Source organism: Cygnus atratus, chromosome 24, assembly GCF_013377495.2.
Source record: "Cygnus atratus isolate AKBS03 ecotype Queensland, Australia chromosome 24, CAtr_DNAZoo_HiC_assembly, whole genome shotgun sequence".
Classification (NCBI taxonomy): domain Eukaryota; kingdom Metazoa; phylum Chordata; class Aves; order Anseriformes; family Anatidae; genus Cygnus; species Cygnus atratus.
In genome coordinates this window covers 5,959,580-5,981,677 of record NC_066385.1, presented here as the reverse complement: position 1 = coordinate 5,981,677, position 22,098 = coordinate 5,959,580, and the positions used below count along the sequence as shown (strand labels likewise).

At 55.7% G+C, this 22,098-nt stretch overlaps 1 protein-coding gene across 1 annotated transcript in view; it reads left to right on the top strand.

Moving 5' to 3' along the window:
* The window catches only part of ITPR3 (inositol 1,4,5-trisphosphate receptor type 3), a 41,083-nt gene extending 19,059 nt beyond the window's left edge, over nt 1–22,024 (top strand). Inside the window, exons 14-58 of the mRNA XM_035569115.2 lie at nt 506–647; nt 779–940; nt 1,086–1,258; nt 1,399–1,518; nt 1,675–1,857; nt 1,958–2,209; nt 2,400–2,544; nt 2,698–2,845; nt 3,150–3,346; nt 3,486–3,615; nt 3,851–3,908; nt 4,122–4,287; nt 4,437–4,601; nt 4,802–4,870; nt 5,096–5,221; nt 5,388–5,510; nt 5,697–5,897; nt 6,249–6,500; nt 6,595–6,720; nt 7,027–7,152; nt 7,273–7,393; nt 8,151–8,335; nt 8,489–8,637; nt 8,802–8,910; nt 9,068–9,158; nt 9,394–9,563; nt 10,217–10,391; nt 10,474–10,658; nt 11,030–11,230; nt 11,642–11,752; nt 12,032–12,127; nt 12,394–12,495; nt 12,765–12,851; nt 13,525–13,635; nt 14,104–14,296; nt 15,280–15,405; nt 15,930–16,102; nt 16,219–16,383; nt 16,866–17,058; nt 17,483–17,578; nt 17,999–18,123; nt 18,402–18,567; nt 19,292–19,452; nt 19,905–20,066; nt 20,402–22,024. Of these exons, the coding sequence (XP_035425008.1) occupies nt 506–647; nt 779–940; nt 1,086–1,258; nt 1,399–1,518; nt 1,675–1,857; nt 1,958–2,209; nt 2,400–2,544; nt 2,698–2,845; nt 3,150–3,346; nt 3,486–3,615; nt 3,851–3,908; nt 4,122–4,287; nt 4,437–4,601; nt 4,802–4,870; nt 5,096–5,221; nt 5,388–5,510; nt 5,697–5,897; nt 6,249–6,500; nt 6,595–6,720; nt 7,027–7,152; nt 7,273–7,393; nt 8,151–8,335; nt 8,489–8,637; nt 8,802–8,910; nt 9,068–9,158; nt 9,394–9,563; nt 10,217–10,391; nt 10,474–10,658; nt 11,030–11,230; nt 11,642–11,752; nt 12,032–12,127; nt 12,394–12,495; nt 12,765–12,851; nt 13,525–13,635; nt 14,104–14,296; nt 15,280–15,405; nt 15,930–16,102; nt 16,219–16,383; nt 16,866–17,058; nt 17,483–17,578; nt 17,999–18,123; nt 18,402–18,567; nt 19,292–19,452; nt 19,905–20,066; nt 20,402–20,470 (6,586 nt within the window). The 3' untranslated portion in view covers nt 20,471–22,024. The remainder of the gene's footprint in view (nt 1–505; nt 648–778; nt 941–1,085; nt 1,259–1,398; nt 1,519–1,674; nt 1,858–1,957; nt 2,210–2,399; nt 2,545–2,697; nt 2,846–3,149; nt 3,347–3,485; nt 3,616–3,850; nt 3,909–4,121; nt 4,288–4,436; nt 4,602–4,801; nt 4,871–5,095; nt 5,222–5,387; nt 5,511–5,696; nt 5,898–6,248; nt 6,501–6,594; nt 6,721–7,026; nt 7,153–7,272; nt 7,394–8,150; nt 8,336–8,488; nt 8,638–8,801; nt 8,911–9,067; nt 9,159–9,393; nt 9,564–10,216; nt 10,392–10,473; nt 10,659–11,029; nt 11,231–11,641; nt 11,753–12,031; nt 12,128–12,393; nt 12,496–12,764; nt 12,852–13,524; nt 13,636–14,103; nt 14,297–15,279; nt 15,406–15,929; nt 16,103–16,218; nt 16,384–16,865; nt 17,059–17,482; nt 17,579–17,998; nt 18,124–18,401; nt 18,568–19,291; nt 19,453–19,904; nt 20,067–20,401) is intronic.
* Nucleotides 22,025–22,098: the final 74 nt, after the last annotated feature.

Below are 22,098 nucleotides of genomic sequence, written 5' to 3'. Positions count from 1 at the left end.
TCATGATAGGGGCAGCCTGGTTAGTCATGGTGTTATTTTTAGGTGGGTGGGTTCTTGGCGTTTCCTGAGCAAACACAGATACCCGGTGGGACAGAGTAAGCTGCTGCCGCCCTGCCAGCCCGCCCCACGCTGGTCCCATGGCGCTTGCACCGCTCTGAATGTGACTCAAGGGGCAGAGGCATTGAACGCAAAATCCCCGGCGTGAATCACGAGCACAAACCCATGACATTTACCATGGCACCTGACTCGAGACAATAATTTCCGTAGGAACTGCAGGGGCTGCAAAGCCTCACGCTTCAGGGCAGCCACTGGCCTCTAGCAGTAGGGAGGATTGGCCAGCAGCTTCCCCGGCAGCGTTTTGAGCCCCGAACGTGGGCTTTTTGGTCCTACAAAATGTGCCAGCAGCGTTGCAGGCACCTGAGCATGGGTGGGCTGCGTGCGGCGGGCGAGTGGCCTCCCTGGAAGGAGGGTCCCACCGCCCCGCTGGCACCGTGCCCCTTTGCAGGTTCGTGATCCAGCTGCTGGAGGACTTGGTGTTCTTCGTCAGCGATGTCCCCAACAACGGCCAGAACGTGCTGGACATCGTGGTGACCAAGCCCAACCGGGAGCGGCAGAAGCTCATGCGGGAGCAGAACATCCTGAAGCAGGTGAGCGGCCACGACCGTGCACCTGGGCAAGGCTGAGGTCCGGCGGTGCACCAGGCACAGCTGATGCCCAGCCATGCATGGGAGGCGGCGTGGAGGGTGACACAGCGCTTACATCCCCGCTTTTGGGGCAGATCTTTGGGATCCTGAAAGCCCCCTTCAAGGACAAGGGTGGCGAAGGGCCCCTGGTGCGGCTGGAGGAGCTGTCGGACCAGAAGAACGCTCCCTACCAGTACATGTTTCGGCTGTGCTACCGCGTGCTGCGGCACTCCCAGGAGGATTATCGCAAAAACCAGGTGGGTTGAGGGGTAGAAGGAGGGAGCCCCCATCCCACCTCGTGTTGCACAGCCCTGGGGGGCTGCAGAGGTCGCGGTGGGGTAGGGGAGCATCAGCAGACCCAACCGTGCAGCCTCACACTCGCTATCTCTCTGCCCGCTCCAGGAGCACATAGCCAAACAGTTCGGGATGATGCAGTCCCAGATCGGTTACGACATCCTGGCCGAGGACACCATCACGGCCCTGCTGCACAACAACCGCAAGCTGCTGGAGAAGCACATCACAAAGACCGAGGTGGAGACCTTCGTCAGCCTGGTGCGCAAGAACCGCGAGCCACGGTGCGTGCCCCAGCGCCCCCGTCCCGAGGGGCTTTGAGCGGCGTGACGGGTGGGATGTGCCTTGAGCAGGGGTGGAAAGAGCCCCCCCCGTGGACCCCCCTTTCACAGTGAGCTGTCTCTGCCCTGCTCTCGCTCCCCAGGTTTTTGGACTACCTCTCGGACCTGTGCGTGTCCAACCACATCGCCATCCCCGTCACCCAGGAGCTGATCTGCAAGTGCGTGCTGGACCCAAAAAATAGTGACATCCTCATCAAAACTGAGTGAGTAGTCATAGGGAGAGATTTTCCACGGTTGGGGTTCAGTGCCTGGCCCTGCCTGCTGCTGTGGTGCCCCTGTAAAACCTGGAAAACCCCCGTCACGCCCTGAGGTGCTCCATCCTCAGCAGCATCTCCAGGTTTACTCCTTCCCCACCCCAGGCTGCGGCCGGTGAAGGAGATGTCCCAGACCCACGAGTACCTGAGCATCGAGTACTCGGAGGAGGAGGTCTGGCTTACCTGGACCGACAAGAACAACGACCACCACGAGAAAAGCATCCGGCAGCTGGCACAGGAGGCCCGGGCTGGCAATGCCCACGATGAGAATGTCCTCAGCTACTACAGGTGACAATCCTGTGGCACGCTCTCCCCAGGCTCTGGGGAGACGGGGTGAGGACGTAAGGGTTGCATGGCCTCGCTCCTTCTCCACCTCGTCCCCACGCAGGTACCAGCTGAAGCTCTTTGCCCGCATGTGTCTGGACCGCCAGTACTTGGCCATCAAAGAGATATCCCAGCAGCTGGGGGTGGATCTGATCTTCCTCTGCATGGCAGATGAAATGCTGCCCTTCGATCTCCGGGCGTCCTTCTGCCACCTCATGTTGCACGTGCACGTGGACAGGGACCCCCAGGAGCTGGTGATGCCCGTCAAGTTTGCGCGGCTCTGGACCGAGATCCCCACGGCCATCACCATCAAAGAGTGAGAGGCGCTGGGGCTTTTGGGCGGCGTGGGAGGTGGGGTGGCAGATGTCCTCCTGTGGTCTCCGTCATAGTCACAAGCATCGCTCCTGGCCGTGACGGCTCTCAGCAGCCCCTTGGGCAGTGCTCCTGCCCGGCTGGGGCGAGGAGACCCACTGCCATCCAGCTCATCCTGCCGTCTCCCCTCGCAGCTACGACTCCAACCTCAACGCCTCGCGAGACGACAAGAAAAACAAGTTTGCCAGCACCATGGAGTTCGTGGAGGACTACCTGAACAACGTGGTGAGCGAGGCGGTGCCCTTCGCCAACGAGGAGAAGAACAAGCTCACCTTCGAGGTGCGAGACCTGCTGGTGTCACTGGCACCTCGCGCAGCCATCGGCCACATCCACTCCTTGCAGCTGCCTCTGGGACAAGGCTGGCCGTGCCGGCGTCCCATGTTTACATCCCCGAGCACAGCAAGGTCTGGAGCTTGCCTTGTCCTTCCCCAGGTCGTCAGCCTTGCCCACAACCTCATCTACTTCGGCTTCTACAGCTTCAGTGAGCTGCTGCGCCTGACGCGGACGCTGCTGGGCATCATTGACTGTGTCCAAAACCCGCAGCTGATGATGCAGGCGGTCTACAATGACGACGTGACGGGTGAGCCCCTGCTCCAAAACCAGGCACGGTCCCAGGGGAAGGTAGTTCCCGTGGTCTGCCCAGTGCTTTCCAGTTTGGGCTCCAAGAGAACAAGCTGCAGGTTTGGTCGTGTGGAAATTTGGGCTGGGTCTGCAACAGGAGACAGGAGATGCTGAGTCCTTGGCCACAGCAGAGAAATAGCCAGTCCTTCCTGCTGGTCCTCTGGTTAACGTCGACATTTGCACTCGAAATGGGTCCTTCCATCACTCTTCTCCCCCCTCCCTTCCCTCCGCATTAACTCTGCCCACTGTGGCTGCCTCTGCAGGGAAGAATGTGCGGAGGTCGATCCAGGGTGTTGGGCAGATGATGTCCACCATGGTGCTGAGCAGAAAACAGTCCATCTTCAGCCCCCCGAGCCTCAGTGCTGGCTCTACTCCAGAGCCAGTGGACAGAGGGAGGAGCATCGAGAACGAGAACATCGTGGTGATGGAAACCAAGCTGAAGATCCTGGAGATCTTGCAGGTGGGAGCTGGAGGAGCATCATGGAGCTGCGGGTGGGACCTGCGGGATGGGGTGGGCAGATGTAGTTTTCTGATGCAAGGAGGCAGATGGTGTGACGAGAGGTCTCACTTTTGCTTTCTTCCCTCCCCGCTGCTGCCAGTTCATCCTGAACGTGCGGCTGGACTACAGGATCTCCTACCTGCTTTCCGTCTTCAAGAAGGAGTTTGTGGAAGTCTACCCCATGCAGGACAGCGCGGCTGACGGGACGGCTCCAGCCTTCGATTCCACAAGTAACTCTTCCCCTTTGCTCCTGGTACAACCTCAGCTCCAGCAGCTCTCCATCCTCCACCTCTGCTGGCAGGGAGCCCGGGGGATCGGAGTTTGTGCAGGAGGGACGAGGTGTCCCGTGTCCATTGTGGATGCTTGGACATGGGCTGGGGAGCTGGGCCGGATCCTGCGGGGTTTCTGCTGATGCACAGGGATCGTGTTGGCCGCCCCATTCATCTCCCTTTCCTCTCCCTGCAGCTGCAGCCATGAACCTGGACCGGATCGGCGAGCACGCAGAGGCCATGTTCGGTGTGGGGTGAGTCCCTGCCCCTCCGGTGTGTAGGTAGCCTGGTCATAGGGCCCTTCCTTCTCCTGCCCATACTCACTGCCGAGGCTGAGAGCTGCAGGTGGTGAGGAAGACGAGGCTCTAAAGGCTAATGCAGCTGTCCCCGTCAGCCCCAGGGGCTGACTGAGTGCACGCAAGCTCCCACGTGGCTGCTAACAACAAGCGCTTTCGTCCCGGCTTCAGGAAGACGAGCAGCATGCTGGAGGTGGACGACGAAGGAGGGAGGATGTTCCTGCGGGTGCTGATCCACCTGACGATGCACGACTACCCGCCGCTCATCTCCGGCTCCCTGCAGCTCCTCTTCAAGCACTTCAGCCAGAGGCAGGAGGTCTTGCACACCTTCAAGCAGGTAACCCTGGAGCACCTTGGTGCTGGTCCTGGCTGGGATGGCTGCACCCGATGGCCCCTTTGCTTGGGAGGGGGGTCCGGGTGAGGATGGGAGTGGGGTCTGTGCCCCAAACCACCTGCACAGGGGAGCCCCCGGGAATGTCACTGCAGGTTCAGCTCCTGATCTCAGCCCAGGATGTCGAGAACTACAAGGTGATCAAGTCAGAGCTGGACAAACTCCGCACCATGGTGGAGAAATCTGAGCTGTGGGTGGACAAGAAAGGCAGCGTCAAAGGGGACAGCACTGGGGATGGGAACAAGAAGGAGAAGAAAGAGGTGAGAGCCCTGAGCAAGGCGCTGGGAAACAAGCGGGGAGGGGATGGGGGGGGCAGAGGAGCAGCTCACTTCAGTCCAACACCCGGCAGCTCTCGGTGGGCCACGCACACCTCTCGTGGAAGGGTCCTGTGGGGTGCAGTTGTGGCCCAGGCTTTGCAGAGGTGTGGTGGGACCCTGACGCTGCTTCTGTCCCCTCGCAGCACACCGCTGATGAAGAGGTCATTGCTCCAGGAGAGAAGAGCAGTGAGAACTATCAGATAGTCAAAGGGGTGAGTGGGACCGAAAACTGTCCCCAGGGCTGGCTGGGGCACCTGCGAGAAGGGACAGGGGGAAACTGGGGGGGGGTAATTCCAATCTTTTCTGGGGTTCAAGTGTCCATTGGTTTCAATCTCTTCTGGGGCACGTCTGGATATCAAGCAGACCCCCGGTGCTGGTGGCCATCCTGGTGGCTCCCGGGCTTAACTCCCCTCTGGCCACGCTCCTTCTCTCTCCAGATCCTGGAGCGGCTGAATAAGATGTGTGGGGTTGGCGAGCAAGTGCGCAAGAAGCAGCAGCGCCTGCTGAAGAACATGGACGCCCACAAAGTGATGCTGGATCTGCTGCAGATCCCCTATGAGAAGGTGGGTGGGCAGAAGCCAGCTGGTCCCAAAGTGTCTGGGCCAAGGGGTGGGGAACATGGGGACACCGTGCATGGCTGGGTTCTGTGGCTGGGCAAGGCAGGAGGGCAGCAGCCTGCTCCATCCCTCACCAACCCTGGGTGTTTGCCCCCTCTCTGCCCTTCCTCAGGGAGATGCCAAGATGCTGGAGATCCTGAAGTTCACCCACCAGTTCCTGCAGAAGTTTTGTGCTGGCAATCAGGAAAACCAGGCCCTGCTGCACAAACACCTCAACCTCTTCCTGACCCCAGGGGTAAGGAGAGGGGGGCAGCGGGTGGTCACAGGCGGCAGCACGGGGAGAGGCTTCAGCACCGCTCCTGGAGCTGAGAGCAAGAAATGGAAAAGCTGGGAGGAGACCCCTGGAAGAGGCAGGGCTGGGGCAGGAGGGGAGGCTGTGCCTCGCAGTCCCCAGCCTCACTCCGTCCCCCTGGTCCCGCAGCTCCTGGAGGCCGAGACGATGCAGCACATCTTCCTCAACAACTACCAGCTCTGCTCAGAGATCAACGAGACGGTGCCACAGCACTTCATCCACTGCGTGGCCACCCACGGCCGCCACGTGCAGTACCTGGACTTCCTGCACACCATCATCAAGGCCGAGGGCAAGTACGTGAAGAAGTGCCAGGACATGATCATGACCGAGGTAAGCACCTCTACCCCTGCTCCCCTACGGGGTGCAGGGGGGCACGGCTCCCGGAAGGAGCGTGCTTGGCTTCTCCCTCGGGCAAGAGCCTTCCCAAGCATGCTGGTTTCTCCCTGGAGTTGGAAAAATCTCCAAGAGATGCAAAAGTCTGAGAGCCAATAACCATTCTGGATTGCCTCAAGTTGTGATTTACGATTGCATTGCAAACATCCAGTTTTCCCCATAAACGCACAACCCGTTCACCCTGGTGCTCCCTCTCAGCCCTCCCCGGTGCAGAGGATGCAGTTTTCTGCCTCTCGAGGTTTCTCACCCTCCTTCTGCGGAGCGGTGACCAGTGACCCTTCCCCACAGCTCACCAACGCTGGGGACGACGTGGTGGTTTTCTACAACGACAAGGCGTCGCTGGCCACCCTCCTGGAGATGATGACGGCAGCCAGGGACGGGGTGGAGGAGAACAGCCCGCTGATGTACCACATCTCCCTGGTGGACCTGCTGGCTGCCTGCGCCGAGGGCAAGAATGTCTACACGGAGATCAAGTGCACATCCCTGCTGCCCTTGGAGGACGTGGTGCGGGTGGTGACACACGAGGACTGCATCACGGAGGTACGGGGTGCCTCTCGAGGAGGGCACCGGCGGCTCTGCTCTGTTTTCTGTTCCTCTGATGGTGCCTGCACCCTGTCCTCTCCCTCCCCGGCAGGTGAAGATGGCCTACGTGAACTTTGTCAACCACTGCTACGTGGACACGGAGGTGGAGATGAAGGAGATCTACACCAGCAACCACATCTGGACTCTTTTTGAGAACTTCACCCTGGATATGGCCCAGGTGTGTGGGGAGGGCTGGGCAGGGGCGACATGGCAGCAACGGATGCTGCATTGGGTGGGGACAGCTCAGTGCCACCGAGGCTCCTTGAAGCCTGGGGAGTCAGACAGGGGGCATGGGCACCACGGGGACTTGTGTAGCTGCCATGCTGGGGAGCGGTCAGAGCTCTGGCACAGACCCAGGACCTGTGTCACCATCCATGTCCCTTGGCTCAGCAAGGTCTCAGCAGCACTGCGTGGCAGCATCATCCTCCCAGGATGCTTGGTCACCTTGCTCCGGTGTCATCAGCATCCTCCCTTCTCCTCACAGATGTGCAAAAAGCGAGAGAAGCGCCTGCCGGACCCCACGCTGGAGAAGTACGTGCTGACGGTGGTGCTGGACACCATCAACGCGTTCTTCAGCTCCCCCTTCTCGGAGAACAGCACCTCTCTGCAGGTAATAAGGTGCTGCACGGCCGGGCCACGCACGGAGAGGGGAAAGGGGCTCACCAAGCCCTGAGAAGCGAGGTCTGGAAGCACCTTGCTCTGGTCCAGACCTGCCTTCTCTCTCCTTCAGACCCACCAGACCATTGTGGTGCAGCTTCTCCAGTCCACCATGCGGCTGCTGGAGTGCCCCTGGCTGCAGCAGCAGCACAAGAGCTCGGTGGAGGCTTGCATCCGCACGCTGGCCATGGTCGGTAAGGAGCCGTGCCGCGGGGATGCTCTGCTCCCCCCAGCCACGAGGATGCAGCTGCCCGAGGCTGTTTCTGCTCCAGCAGAGCTCTCTCCCCTCCCACAGCCATGGCAGGGTGCCCTGGAGAGGCTGCTGGCTGGGAACGGGGAGGTTTGGCTCTGGGATGTGTTTTTTGGGCTGTAATTTTGGTGACCGGGGTGGCCAGAGGCGAGCTGAAGGCTGGGTTTGGTTGGGAGATTCCTGGTGTGTCCCTGCTGGGGCCGGGCCCAGAAACAAAGCCGGTGTTTACGGCCGATTTCCCTCGCCAGGACTTTGCCCTCGGCCTGCCTGTGGCTGCCTGGCTCAGCGCGAGGGTTGTCAGCACTGAGTCACCGTGTGGAAAGCATTGCGCGGTGGTGAGACACCGGGTGGGGACAGCGGCCAGAGCCTTAGGATTCCCCTTTGTAATTATAGGCAGGGCGCTTACAAGCTCCTCGTGCTGGGCTTTCCCAACTGCAAAGCAGAGGCAGTGCCTCTTTCGGTCCTCTTTCTGTCGGGCTGGGGGGGCTGCAGGCAACGTGGTGCTGCTCTGGGGAGGGATGGATGGAAATCCTGCACCCCAACCTAGCTGGGGGCTTTTTCTCTTGTATTTAACTCCTCTCCTCTGTGCTGCAAATGAAGAGCAGGCGAAGGGGTGCCCAGCCCGAGGCAGTGTGGCAGGACCCAGCCGATGGCATGGGCTGGGCTGTGGCTGTCCCCAACCCCGGCTCCCTCTCCCGCAGCCAAGAGCCGCTCCATCGCGCTGCCCATGGACCTGGACGCCCACGTCAGCTCCCTGCTCAACAGCAGCTCCACCAGCACCGTGCAGAGGAACACGTCCAGCTACAAGACCGCCACGCGGACCTTCCCCCGCGTCTCCACCACCCCAAACCAGTGGGACTACAAGAACATCATAGAGAAGCTGCAGGTACGGGGCCGGCAGGCGGTGGCGGTGCAGGTCAGCAGCGCAGCACGTCTCCGCTGCGAGGCAGCGAGAAGGCATGGGTGCTGCAGGGTCCCTGTCCCGTATTTGTGTCTCCTTGGCGCGTGTTGAGCTAAAGGTGTGCACTGTGACTTGTAGGACATCATTAATGCCCTGGAGGACCGCTTGAAACCACTGGTGGAGGCTGAGCTGTCCGTCCTGGTGGATGTCCTCCACCGGCCAGAGCTGCTTTTCATGGAGGGGACGGAGGCGTACCAGCGATGCGAGAGCGGAGGTTTCCTGTCCAAGTGAGGATGCTTTGCAATTGCCATGGGGTTGCTGGGGAAGGGCTGCTGACCTTCTCCCTCTGTGGGCTGTGCATCCCGCTATGCACCTGCGGAGTGGAGGGGTGCCCTTGGGGACCCCGTGTCCCTCTCGGCTGCGTGACGGTGGCTCTGCTGTGCGCGGCCAGGCTGGTGCAGCACACCAAGGACCTCATGGAGACGGAGGAGAAGCTGTGCATCAAGGTGCTGAGGACGCTGCAGCAGATGCTGGTGAAGAGGAACAAGTACGGTGAGAGGGTGAGCACCGCGGCCCCATGGCACGTCCCCAGCCCCACTCCTCGGCTCCGGCTGCCCGAGCTGGCAGCACCCTCCCCGTCACAACCCGTGGGCGCTCAGCCTTGTTCTGCTCTGGCGCTGGCACTGGGAGCCTCGTGACGTTTATTTATCTTGGCAGGGCAACCTGCTGCGGAAAATGCTCCTGAACAATTACCTGCAGAACAAGAAGTCCAGCTCCAAAGGTGAAATCATGGATGCTGCTGGGGGAGGTGAGTGCCCCTCTCCTGCCATTCCTCATCTTTCTGCGCTGCTCTCGCTCACATTGAGTGCCTGGTTCCCAAACCACGGTGGAATAAGTTCTGTAGCTGGTCTCCATGCGTGTACCTCCATGGGAGTAAAGGATTTAGGGAGAAGAAGGGATGGGCCTGAGATGCCCCTGGGAGTGACTTGGCCATGCTCCTTCTCTTACACCACCATCATATCCGTCTGTGTCCTCTCCTGCAGGCCAAGACCAGGACTGGTCCGCTATCGCTGCTGTCCAGTGCCGGCTGGACCGAGAAGGGGCCACCAAGCTGGTGGCTGACCTCATCATGAACACCAAGAATGAGAAGATCTTCCAGGAGAGCATCCTGCTGGCCATTCGGCTGCTGGATGGAGGCAACACCGAGATCCAGGTACCTGTGGTGGGCACCAGTCCCCGGGGACTGGGCAACCATGGTTTGATGTGTTTAGGGTCCCATCGTGCAGAAGACAGGGGCGCAGGGCAGTCCTCAGCCCCTGGTCGGTCCCCGAGCAGCAGACTTTACCAAAATTTTGGGTGCATGCATTTGCTCGCCGTCTGGAGGAGGAACTGCAGAAATTTCTCTGCTTTCGGGTTTTCCAGCTCGGTGGCTGGATGCTATGAAAGGGGCAGGTTGTTGCCGAGGGTTTCTGGAGTAATGCTGATGCCCTCTGCCGGGTATCACGGAAATGACTCAGATTTCCAGCACTCAGGTGATAACTTGCAGGTTATCTTGAATTCCTTATCACGGGGAAGCCAACAAACTGTACACATAAAAATCATGGGCTTCCAAGCCTGGAGCTGCTGTAGTTGCTGCTTGCTCTGTCCCCAGCCCTGCCCAGGGTCAAAGGGGGCACAGGCACAGAGGACGATGCACCTCTGTAAGTCCAAGAGGACTGTGATCTCCAGGGCTATTGGAAATAAACCTGCTCGCCACGTTATCCCAGGCAAGGGCTGGAGTGCTGGAGGCTACTGAATCAGAGGGGCAGGCTGGGGTGGTTTGGATACTGCAGCGGAGGCTGGAACTGCTGTCCTCCCTCCTCCCAGAAATCCTTTTACAATCTCATGACGAGCGACAAGAAGTCTGAGAAGTTCTTCAAAGTTTTGCACGACCGGATGAAGAAGGCGCAGCAGGAGACCAAGTCTACGGTGTCGGTGAACATGAGTGACATTGGAAACAAGCCTCGTGAGGACAAAGACGAGCCTGACCCTGGCACCAAAGGTATGGGGCCGTGTCCTCCCAGCAGGGCCAATGCCTGCCTCGTCGGACAGCCTGATGCTAACGAGGTTGGGTTGCCCAGCAGGACGAGGAGAGGCCTTCGTGATGCCTGGCACCCCCTCCCGATACCCGCTGGCGTTAGGGTTTCGGAAGGGCCATGACGGTGGAGAGCAGGGCCAGAACAACGAAATGGGGGTGACGGTTCTGATTATGGAGCCTATCCTGCGATTTCTGCAGCTGCTGTGCGAGAACCACAACCGGGACCTCCAGGTTGGTTCTGGGGGCTGCTGGGGACCGGGGGGCAGAGGCCGTAGGACTGGGGTGCAGGAAGGATGGGCTCTGCCTCAGATGGGTCCAAAAGGACGTTGTGCTGGCTTCTCTGTGCCTCAGTTTCCCCATCTGCAAATGCACCATCCTTTAGGATTAGCTTTGCTTAGTGTCCTGGAAGGAGCCGATCATGGCACAGCTGTTTCCAAGGGACTGGGTACTGCTCTCAGGGGGGTCTGTACACTACAGGGGTGGCCCCGAGCCTAATTTTGCATCAAAATTAGCTGGAGGGGGTGCTGGGAGCGGGGCCAGAACCTGGCGCCCCTGTCAGAGTGATGCCGCTCAGGCTTGTAACTGCAGGCTTTGCTCGACAGAACTTCCTCAGGTGCCAGAACAACAAGACCAACTACAACCTGGTGTGCGAGACGCTGCAGTTCCTCGACATCATGTGCGGCAGCACCACGGGGGGGCTGGGGCTGCTGGGGCTCTACATCAACGAGTACAACGTGGCCCTCATCACCCAGACCCTGGAGACCCTGACCGAGTACTGCCAGGGGCCCTGCCACGAGAACCAGGTCTGTGCGTGTCGCTGCAGGTCTGGGTCGGTCCTCGCAGGTCCCATCCCATGAGGGATGCCCAAGGAAGGATTTTGGGGGATGCATGGGAAAGCAGCAGGGATAGGGACAGCTCTGGAGTTTAGGGTGTGAAGGAGAGCGCAACGTGGGCTGCAGGGGTTCCCTATGGTGCACAGGGACAGTGCGTGGGTTACGAGCTCCTGCTTGGCTAGATAATATGGTGATGCAAAAAATAATATGGTGATGGAAATGGTGCCACTGCCAGGGGGAGGAGGGATCTGGGGCTCCTGGAGCAAAAGTGATGGGTCAGCGCTGAAAGCAGGGTGCTGCTTTGGACCTGAGCTGTGTTGGAGGTGAAGCTGGGAGGGATGGCAGCACCCGTGGGATAACCCCAGTGCATTGCTGCCCTAGAGCTGCATCGTGACCCACGAGTCCAACGGGATCGACATCATCACAGCCCTCATCCTCAACGACATCAGCCCCCTCTGCAAGTACCGGATGGACCTGGTCCTGCAGCTGAAGGTAGGCAGGGCCCGGGGCTGGGATGGCGGGCACGTGTGCGCAGCACTGCGTGGGCTCCCGGCTTGCTGGCGTGTCCGTGGGCTGAGCTGTGGGGCGAGGGGGGTCGGAAGCAGGGGCTGCGACAGGTCCTCATGTGCATGAACTGGGGCTGGGCTGGTTCATCTCCAGTGTGCAAGGCCTGGGTTTATGACGGCCCGTGGTGCAGGGGGTTCTGCCCACTGCGAGGTCCTGGGGACAGGCAGGGCATAGCTCCTCTCAGCACGGGCTTCTCCCTGCCAGGACAATGCCTCCAAGCTCCTCTTGGCCCTCATGGAGAGCAGACACGACAGCGAGAATGCCGAGCGGATCCTCATCAGCCTCCGCCCGCAGGAACTGGTAAGGGCTGAGCGGGGTGGGGGTGGGGGGGTGAAAGAGCCCCTGTAAGCCCCTGGGCTTGTGGCTCGTGCTGGAGCTCCTACACCTCCGGGTCCTGGTGCAGTTTCTGGCTTGCAACCCCAAAACCACCTTGGGTGCTGCCCTGACACTACTCACACGCCACAAGCATCCGTCCTGAGTGGGGTTCCCAGAGCTGTTTGTGGCCGGAGGAGGACAATGGGGTGAGGAGACCAGGACAAGCTCACCTGCCCTCTGCTGCCTTCCAGGTCGACGTGATTAAGAAGGCCTATCTGCAGGAGGAAGAGTGCGAAAACGCTGAGGTTTCCCCCCGGGAAGTCGGCCACAACATTTATATCCTGGCGCTGCAGGTACTGACGCTGCAATCTGCTGTGACAGCAGGGTCCCCACCAGGCTGGGCTTCCCGTGCTGTGCTGGGCTCCCACTCACCAATTTGCGCATTTTTCTCTGTTTATTTACATTTCCTCCAGCCGGGCTGGGAAATGTGCTTTTTGCCTCCCACAAAAACCCAGCACCTTGGCTCAGTGGCCATCCCCTCCGGTGCGCACCCCGTGTCCCACTCTGGTGTGCAGAGGCTGCTCCGTCCTGTGCTAACCCACTCTCGCTGTCCCCCTTCCAGCTGTCCCGACACAACAAGTCCCTGCAGCAGCTCCTGAAGCCGGTGAAGCGAATCCAGGAGGAGGAGGAGGAGGGCATCTCGTCCATGGTACGGAAAGCCCTCGGGAACAGAGGCAGAGCTCCCCGACCCCGAGCGGAGGCTGCGGAAAGCCGCTCCTCCCGGCCTCGCTAAGCTGCCCTGCTGCTTGTCGTTCAAGATTTGATGGGGTTTAGTGTTCCTGGGGGTGGGGGGACTGAAGAAAGATTTATAAGAGCCAGTGTAGCCAAATCTGCAACCCAATGGCACATGCACCCGTGATAACCCAGCTGCGGAGAGCTGCATGTGCGGGGCTCCGTGGGGAAGGCTCGACTACGGGTGACATCCAGCTTGCTGCAGGGTGCTGCCCTGCTGGGCTGCTGCTCCTGGTACCTGCTTCCTCCCTTCCCTTCAGAAAGGGAAGGACTGAGTCCTTTGCTGTCATTTCTTGCCTCTGCCTTAGATCCCGTACAAGATTCAGCAGTAATGTGATTTCCCTAGGGTTTTAGGGGCATTGATTTGTAATTTGTGGATTAGCAGCTTTTGGATGTAATTATTGCAGAGAATCGAATGTCTGTCACCTCAGGGAGCGCTCGTACTCCTCTAGGAAGCTTTAATTCGTTTGCTTTTCCTTGAAACCTAATCGGGTTCAGTACGTTTTGAGGAACGGTGTTGTCAGTGCAGTTAGACCCGAATCCCCCCGGCCGTTCCCACTCTCATCCTCTCTCCTCTCCCCACATCCCAGCTCAGCCTAAATAACAAGCAGCTGACGCAGATGCTGAAGTCGACGGCTCCCATCCAGGAGGAGGAGGAGGACCCGCTGGCGTATTATGAGAAGCACACGTCCCAGATTGAGGCGAGACCTGTTTGCTGCTGGGTTGCTAGTACACACACGGCTGATGAATCCCACGTGTGCTCCGGCTGTCTCGTGCCCGGTTATTCTGCACCGGGAGCCTTCCTATCCCTGTGCCTGCTAAAAGCAGACGGGTGCTTTGTGCTGCAGAGAGAGCTGGAGGCAATAGCAGAGCCCGTTGGGTGCTGGGGGAGCACAGGGTCCCCCCAGACCCTTCCTTTCTCTCCCCGCGGCAGCTGGGATGCAGTTGGAGCAGCCCCATCCTTGCTTGTTGGTGTGGTCCACGTGCTGTCAGTGTTCGTCCCAGCACAGCCACTCAAGGATGCCTTTGCTGGGCGGAACTGTAGCGTTAGATGTGTGTCTGGTGATATTTGGATTTGGGGAGGCACAGCTGGGGCTAGGAAAGCGGAAAGCAAAGCGTGGTACGGGCAGGATCTGACGGCACCCTCCCCTTCGCCCTGCTTCCTGCAGATTGTGCGCCTGGACCGAAGCATGGAGCAGATAATCTTCCCGGTGCCTGGCATCTGTGAGTTCCTCACCAAGGAGACCAAGTACCGGCTCTTCACCACGACGGAGCAGGACGAGCAGGGCAGCAAAGTCAGTGATTTCTTCGACCAGTCCTCCTTCCTCCACAACGAGATGGAGTGGCAGAAGAAACTGCGCAGTAAGAGCAAACCAGACCTTCCTTTAGCACTGGCCAGCATGAGCTCTTTGAATAGCTCCTGTTTTGAACCTGGGGGGCCAGCTGTGCTTTGAGGGGGCTGTGAATCCTGGCAGCAGCCTGCAGATTGCATCTCAGCCCCCTTGTGCCCCTTGCTCTCTGCAGGGCACAGTGTGCTCAGCAATTTGCAGGGAGTGGAGGTTAATCGAGACCTTCCAGCCCAGGGATATTTCCTCCATGCCTGTTAGTGCAATTCCTCTATGCCTCTTACGGCACATTCTCTGGGACAACACCGACAGCTGTGTTCCCCTACAAGGCCCGCTCTTCATTTGTTTTCAGCTGCCTTTTCCTAAGCCAGCATCTAGCAGCTGTATTTGGGATATAAACTTGTTCCTCTGCACCATCCAGACCCTAGGTGCTTTCAGGGCTGCACCAGCACAGACTTCCTGGCTTAAAATAACAGGAGCTCCGTCAACAGGAGTTGCACTATAAATACTGCGATACAGCTAAGAGGTAGTGTAGCAGCACTGAAAACACTTGCAGATCCAGTCTAAACTATCTTAGGAATTCGGCAGGAAACAAGTTTCCAGTATGGCTGGGAAGTTGCTGGCTGGGTCTCCTTTGGGACGGAGAATCAGGCTGAAAACACAAAGGCGCTGTTGTTTTGAAGGATGCGAGGATGTAGGAGGTGGGAGATGGGGAGGAGGGGGAAGCAAAGAACGAAGCCAATCTGATTCCAGGGGGCCAGAGCAGGTCAAAGGCCCCAGGAGCTGAGAGGTGTGAGCGGTAACGATTTGAACGTGCACTCGTGTTTTAGCAGATGAGGAGGGAGCTTTTGTCAGTGGCATGAAGGAAGCGGGAGGCAAGGGTTCCCTCCAGGCCCGCTCGCTGCACTGAGCCGAACCATTTGGATGTCAGGGAGGTCAGAGCCTTCCCCAGCTGACACGAGGTTGGCTGAGATGTGTGTCTGCCTCCTCTCCCTCCAGGCATGCCGCTGATGTACTGGTTCTCCCGCAGAATGACGCTCTGGGGAAGCATTTCCTTCAACCTGGCTGTCTTCATCAACATAATCATTGCTTTCTTCTACCCCTACGTTGAAGCCACTTCCATGGGTGAGTGACCCTGCATTCGCTGCTCCTCTGGGTGCTGGACAAAGGAGACCCTCGTGTGCAGGGAGCACCGGTCCCCTTACTTCTGTTCTCCCCACCCTTTGTCTCCTCTTGACTCCTAAAGCCCCAAGCCTTTTCTGCTGGTCCTGGCAAGGGACTGAATCAAGATTTCAGTTGCCAGCCCTCCCACGACTTCCTTCTTAGGGAACAGTCTCTTCTCCCCGGGCTGTACTTTCTGTGTTTGTAAAATGGAGGAAGTAATGACAGAATATGTACCAGCTGTCTGGAAGTCTTAATCATTTACAGTGGTTGTGAGATCTCAGATAAAAGATGTTAGAGAAGTGTATCAGTAAGGACCATCTTAGCCAATACTAGTCTCTGCAGTCCAAGCATCATTTCTGTCTTTCTTCCCTCTGATAATCAGCACGTTAGTTTTTTTCAGCCACTTTGGACAGCAGCACAGTGTTGGATTGACGACGTGTATTTAACTTCATGCCATTTAGTTGTTGTGGGTCTTCTCTTCCCAGGAGTGCTGGATTCCCCACTGATCTCGCTGCTCTTCTGGATTCTGATCTGCTTCTCCATCATGGCCCTGTTCACTAAGCGTTACGGTGTCAGACCGCTCCTCGTGGCCCTGATCTTGCGATCAATTTATTACTTAGGGATTGGACTCACTCTGAACATCCTGGGAGCTCTCAATGTAAGTTCTCAGCACGCTGCTAGAAAAGGAGCGTAACATCTCATAGCACAGGAGACTGTTCTGCATTCCTGAAGTGCAGCAAACCTCACTCCTTCCCATTTCTGGTTGTTCTCCAGCTGACCAACAAGATTGTGTTCGTAGTGAGCTTTGTGGGCAATCGTGGCACCTTCATCCGAGGCTACAAGGCCATGATCATGGATGTGGAGTTTCTCTACCATGTTGGCTACATCCTGACGAGTGTCCTGGGACTCTTTGTGCACGAGCTCTTCTACAGCATCCTGGTACAGTAAATGCAGATGTTTGGGGCACAGACATAGCCAGACCACCCCCTTAGAAGCTAGAAGTTTCCTGTGACATCTTCCAGGAGTTGATTGATAACGGCAGTGAGAACAATGCACTGTGCTCTAATCTTTGCGTAGGCTGATCTTTCTGCCTTCTGCCAGTATCTATTACTGTCTCTCCCAGTCTTTTGCTATCAGACTCTTTCTAATCTCTACTGTGTACTTTATCTGGGTCAGCTGGGAGACAGCGTGAGCTGGTGAGGGCAGAGGCAGGGGACGTGTGTCCTATTCTCGGCTCTCCTGCTGTGCATAAGTCACTTCATCCTTCTACAGTAAGACAGAAAACTTGAATGCTTTATGTGAAAGTTAGTCAATGTCTCCTGAGTGATCCAAGATCTCGGGATAAAAGGGGTATAGGTAGGCCAGGCATTGTCACAGAAAAAAAGCACCCTACGGCATTTCTTTGCTCCTGGTCCTTTCAGCTGTTTGACTTGATCTACCGCGAGGAGACCTTGTTTAATGTCATCAAAAGCGTGACGCGGAACGGGCGCTCCATCCTGCTGACAGCCCTCCTGGCGCTCATCCTCGTCTACCTCTTCTCCATCGTGGGCTTCCTGTTCCTGAAGGATGACTTCATCCTGGAGGTGGACCGGCTGCCGGACAGCAAAGCCAAAGGTGCTTCAGGCCGTGCCCTCGCTGGCTGCGGGGCTTGGGCCAGGCAGAGCGTGGGCCCCTTCTGCAGCTGGATCATTGCATGAGACCCTGGGAGCACGGGGCCAAGCTCCTGGGAGCACTGGTTTGGGGTTGGTGGAGAAGGCAGCAGCCTGCACCGACTTAGGGACCTCCTGCTGCAGAGAACGGGGTTTTGGGGACTAGGAGTGACTGCAGAGAAGTTTATAGTAGAGGTCTTACTGAAACCTAAGCAAAAGATTCAAAACCTAGAAGAGGCTAGGAGAATACAAATTAAGCTTTTTTTTTTTTTTTTCACATTGCTTGAATGGTACAATGAGATGCAGTTGAAGAGCACCTGGACACAAGCAAAGAGCTTTGCTAAGGCAAGCTGATGCCCTGACAAGGCTGTGCTCTCTTTTACTTGCAGATGACCCCTTGGGGATGCAAAGGAACATGGAGACCTTCATGGAGTCATGCAGTGGAGACAAAATTAGCTGCTCTGCTGTGCCCACTGCCTTGGAAGGTAAGCAAGCTCATTAGAAAGCTGAGCTCTGTTAGCAGCAGAGTAGGCTGGCTGCTTTGTTTGTTTCCATCTTTGAAAAGATGCTGTAGGATTTTTCTGAGCTCGCTGACAAACAGCCCACTGTTTGGCACATATTAAGCAAGAGGCCCGCAAGCTCTGTACTGACCCTGGCATAAAAATGTTGAAATAGATTCAATTTAGTCATAAAGAAAGTGGGAGCTTTGGGAACGCTCAGCCAAACACCTCCACTGCAAGGAGCAAGCTGGAGGAGCTGCTGGTTGGGAGATCCACACCGAGCACCTGCTCCCAGATGGGACACGGCAACTCATCCTGTAGCTTGGGATTCTTTGCAGTGGTACTTCTGCCCTGTGTGTGCTCTTTTTGCTTTTATTTCCCCCTGCCCTCCCTCTGGTCTTCTAGAAGCAGACGCTGACCAGTGGGAACGAGCCTGCGACACGCTGCTCATGTGCATTGTCACTGTCCTGAACCACGGCCTGAGGAACGGAGGGGGTGTGGGTGACATTCTGCGCAAGCCATCGAAGGATGTGAGTTTTGGCAGCACGTCGGGCCCCTCTCTTCTGCCAAGTCCTGCTGCAGATACCACTGTGGAGCTGCCCTTCCTCCCTGGAAACTGCGGCGCTGCCAGCTTTTTCCCCTACAGCTGTCCTTCAGTGCTTTCCTCCTCTCTTCCCCACCACACCCCAGTTATTGCTCCTCACCTTGCACCCTCAGCCTACGGCCGTTGCAGCAAAGCACAGTTGGAGTGGCTGGAGGAGAGGTGTGCAAGATGCATGTCTTTTTTTTCCCCATTTGTCCATTACAGGAATCCTTGTTTCCTGCTCGGGTTGTCTATGACCTCCTCTTCTTCTTCATTGTCATTATCATTGTCCTCAACCTCATCTTTGGGGTCATTATTGACACCTTTGCTGACCTGAGGAGCGAGAAGCAAAAGAAGGAAGAAATACTGAAGACCACTTGTTTCATATGTGGTGAGTGCTAGGACCCCGGCTCACCGTGCCTACAGGAATTGCCCCCACGTGGTTCCTCTCTTTTAAGGTCGACCTATGGCATGAGGGAAGGAAAGAAGTTTCGGCTGGTTTGGATTTTCATTTGGTTCACAGCAAAACTTAAAGCTGTTCACTGATGGGTCGCTGCAGAGTGAGGAGGCTTAAACAAGGACACAAACCGAGAGGGGAAATTATTCCTCCTCGCCTCCTCTTAATGAGGTGTTAAACTAAATGCCACCTTGCGGTGTTCTCGTCGCTGTGATCCCTCCTGGGACCAACAGTTATCAAGTGGGGGAAAAAATGCACCATATTACTAAGGAAATGAAGTACAGGAAAATGTTCCAGAATGCTTTCAGTCATAGGAAAGCATCCATAAAAACCAATCCAAGCTTAAATATAACTTTTTTTTTTTTTTTCCTGATAGGATCCACTGGGTGCATTTTGTTCTTTCAGATATCCAGGCAGGAAGCATAGCTGGTAGTACTTTAAATAGAAGCCTCCTGAATACACGACTGGGTTATTTTCCCCCTGCTTTCACTGCTTGTTATGTGCTAAATGCCAACTAATTATTAAAAGCACTTCTTGAAAGTCACACCTGGGACAGGAGGCAATTATCTGTACTTCCTTTCGCATTTGTTTGCTTGCTCACTTCTTACCTTCTCCTCATCTCCTCTCCACCTTCTCTGTACTTGACTGCCTTTCCCAGGACTCGAACGGGACAAGTTCGACAACAAGACAGTGTCCTTTGAGGAGCATATTAAATATGAGCACAACATGTGGAACTACTTGTACTTCATAGTGCTGGTGCGAGTGAAAAACAAGACAGACTACACCGGGCCTGAGAGCTACGTGGCGCAGATGATAAAGGTACGCGTCCTCTTGGAGCAGCTACCCCAGGGAAATATTTGAGAACAGTGGGCTCGCCAAAGAAAAACAGCTTTGAGAAGGAACTTTTGCAAAATATTTAAGAATGTTGTTGTTCCTTGCTTTTGTTAGGTGGTTAATTCCACTTGGCAATCTCAGCCAACAGCGCATTGTCTATTTGATGTTTTGTACTGTGTATTTAAGGATTGAACCAAGGGCAGAACCAGGCAGCACAGATTATGACTTCAAGGTTATTTCAAGGCAAAAAGGGAGGGTGAGGAAATTCAGAAAAGAAAAACCTCTGAACTTGAATCCAGATGGCTGTACGAAAAAAGGTGCAAACAGACCAGTGGTGGAAAATTTGCAAGGATACATACAAAACGAGCCTTTGAGAATTTCTTTAGTCCCCGAGCATAGGCAGGCTTCCTGTTAAATTCCACCTGGTCTCTTTCCAGAACAAGAACCTTGACTGGTTCCCTCGGATGCGAGCCATGTCGCTGGTCAGCAATGAAGGGGAAGGAGAACAGAACGAGATCCGCAACCTTCAAGACAAACTCAATTCCACTATGAAGCTGGTGTCCCATCTCACCTCCCAGCTGAATGAGCTGAAGGAACAGGTACTAAATGCTTATAAAAATAGGAACGCTTGAGGAACACCTGACTTTAACCTCCCCCCCCCAGTCCTTAACAAAATAGACAGCGAGGCAGAACAGGAGGCAGAACCAGCCCGATCCAGTACAACTCTGGCTACAAAGCAAAGGGCTCGTGTTCCTGACCCCCCAAAAAAGATCTACTCTTAGGTCGTGTGCTTTTTGATACTTCCTCACCAAACTCATAGGGTGTTCAGGCAGATGCTTAAAGCAGCCTAGTCAGTCACAGACCTGAGAAGCACGCTAATGAACAGAAAAAAATCCGGTTTCCTACCTCATTTTTGTCCTTGTCTGAACTCTAGATGACAGAGCAAAGGAAGCGCAGACAAAGGATGGGGTTTGTGGATGTCCAGAATACCATGAACCACTAATTCAGAAAAAGCATCAGCTTCACCCACCGAGGGACTGAACGTATCTATCAGCTGCCGAGGCTGCTTATTCCTGGGTCCTGCGCATGGACATCGCTGTCAGAGAAAGCCGGGCCGTGCGGAGGGGCTTCCAAGTCAACATTTTCCTTAGATCGCTTGTAAGCAGTTCAGGAAGCAATGACTGGCGAGGATTCCTCAATACCTGGACCCACATGTTACTCCAATGCCCTTATAGGAAGATAAATTATACAAGACTTTTATTCCTCATTGCAATAACTCTTTATTTTGCAGATCTGGGGGGTCGTATCTTTATCTCCATGTGCTACATGTGGGTGGCCTCCACCCCAGGTGTAGCGTAACTAGCGGTAGGGCTGCAATATTTAACGTATTCCAGGAGCGTCACTAGTAAAACGTGGAACTTTGCAAACCAACCATCATCTCTGCTGTACCTGTTCCATGCCGATTCCTCTCCATTTAAAGAGTTCTGTTCATCACGGTGGTGCAGTAAAGAGGCGCTAAACTCAAGGCTGTGGATTTGAGCATTTAACTCACCAGATGAGGATGTGTACCTGTGCTGGTACTACGTGGACTGGTCTTTTGTCTTCTGTGGACAAAGAATATCTGGGCAGTAGTAGGAGACTGCAGGTTTCCAGGAGTTCACTGTGAAGGGGTGTCCTGTGGTTTAGTTTCATCTCTGGCGTAATGTTTTACTTTTTTGTTGTTGTTGTCGTTGTTACTTAAGAACTAAAGTGTAAATTGCCTTAACTAAATTAAAGACAAAAATCAAGTTATAATAAAAACTTACACGGTAAAGAAACCTCCCTTCCTGTACACTCTGGGATGTAACAGGGCTGCTAGAAATAGAAATACAGAGCAATCCAAAGACCTGAAGCCAAAAGGTCTTACCCTAAGTGCTCCACGACCCAATGTTCTTGGTTCCAGCTGTTAAACATTAAAATGTATTCATAGAGAAGATGAAGAATGCTACCATGAACAACTACCTTGAACACCAGCCTTGTTTTCTGAAGCTTTGGATCAGAGCCTGCTGCAAAGTTTCAAATTCTTTCACTACTTGCCAGGAAAACACAGTTCAAACATAAAAAGGAGCAGCTGTTGGTGCTGTGTGGAGCCAAGCAGAGTCCTGGCATAGCTGTGTTCTAGACACACATCCCTCCTAAGCCAAGCAGTGCTGCGGCCATCCCAGCTACACGCCTGTGCCTCTGCCTCCCAAGAACAGAGGCTGATGCAAGCACTAGAGCGTTAAAAGGGAATAAAACTAAGCCACAACAACGGACTAAGCACACTTGAAATCTGGTTATGGCCCTGTAGAGCAACACATCACAAAAACCGATCTTCATCCCTCATGTATGCAGTAACCCCTGCAGAACCTTCCTTCTGTGCTGAGGGAAGCCTGTCCAGCAACATACCACTCTTAGACAATGTACGGGACTAAAACCCGTTGTTATACTCTTCTTAAACTGCTCTCTCATAACCATAGTAAACATTTGCCCTGTCATTTTCTGTCTTCCCAAACAGGACTTCCCCAAAGGAAAATAATTTGTGATAATTAAAGTTATCCCTCCTCAATTTCACTGTTACCAGCGCTAACACAGAGAACCACCATCATAGCT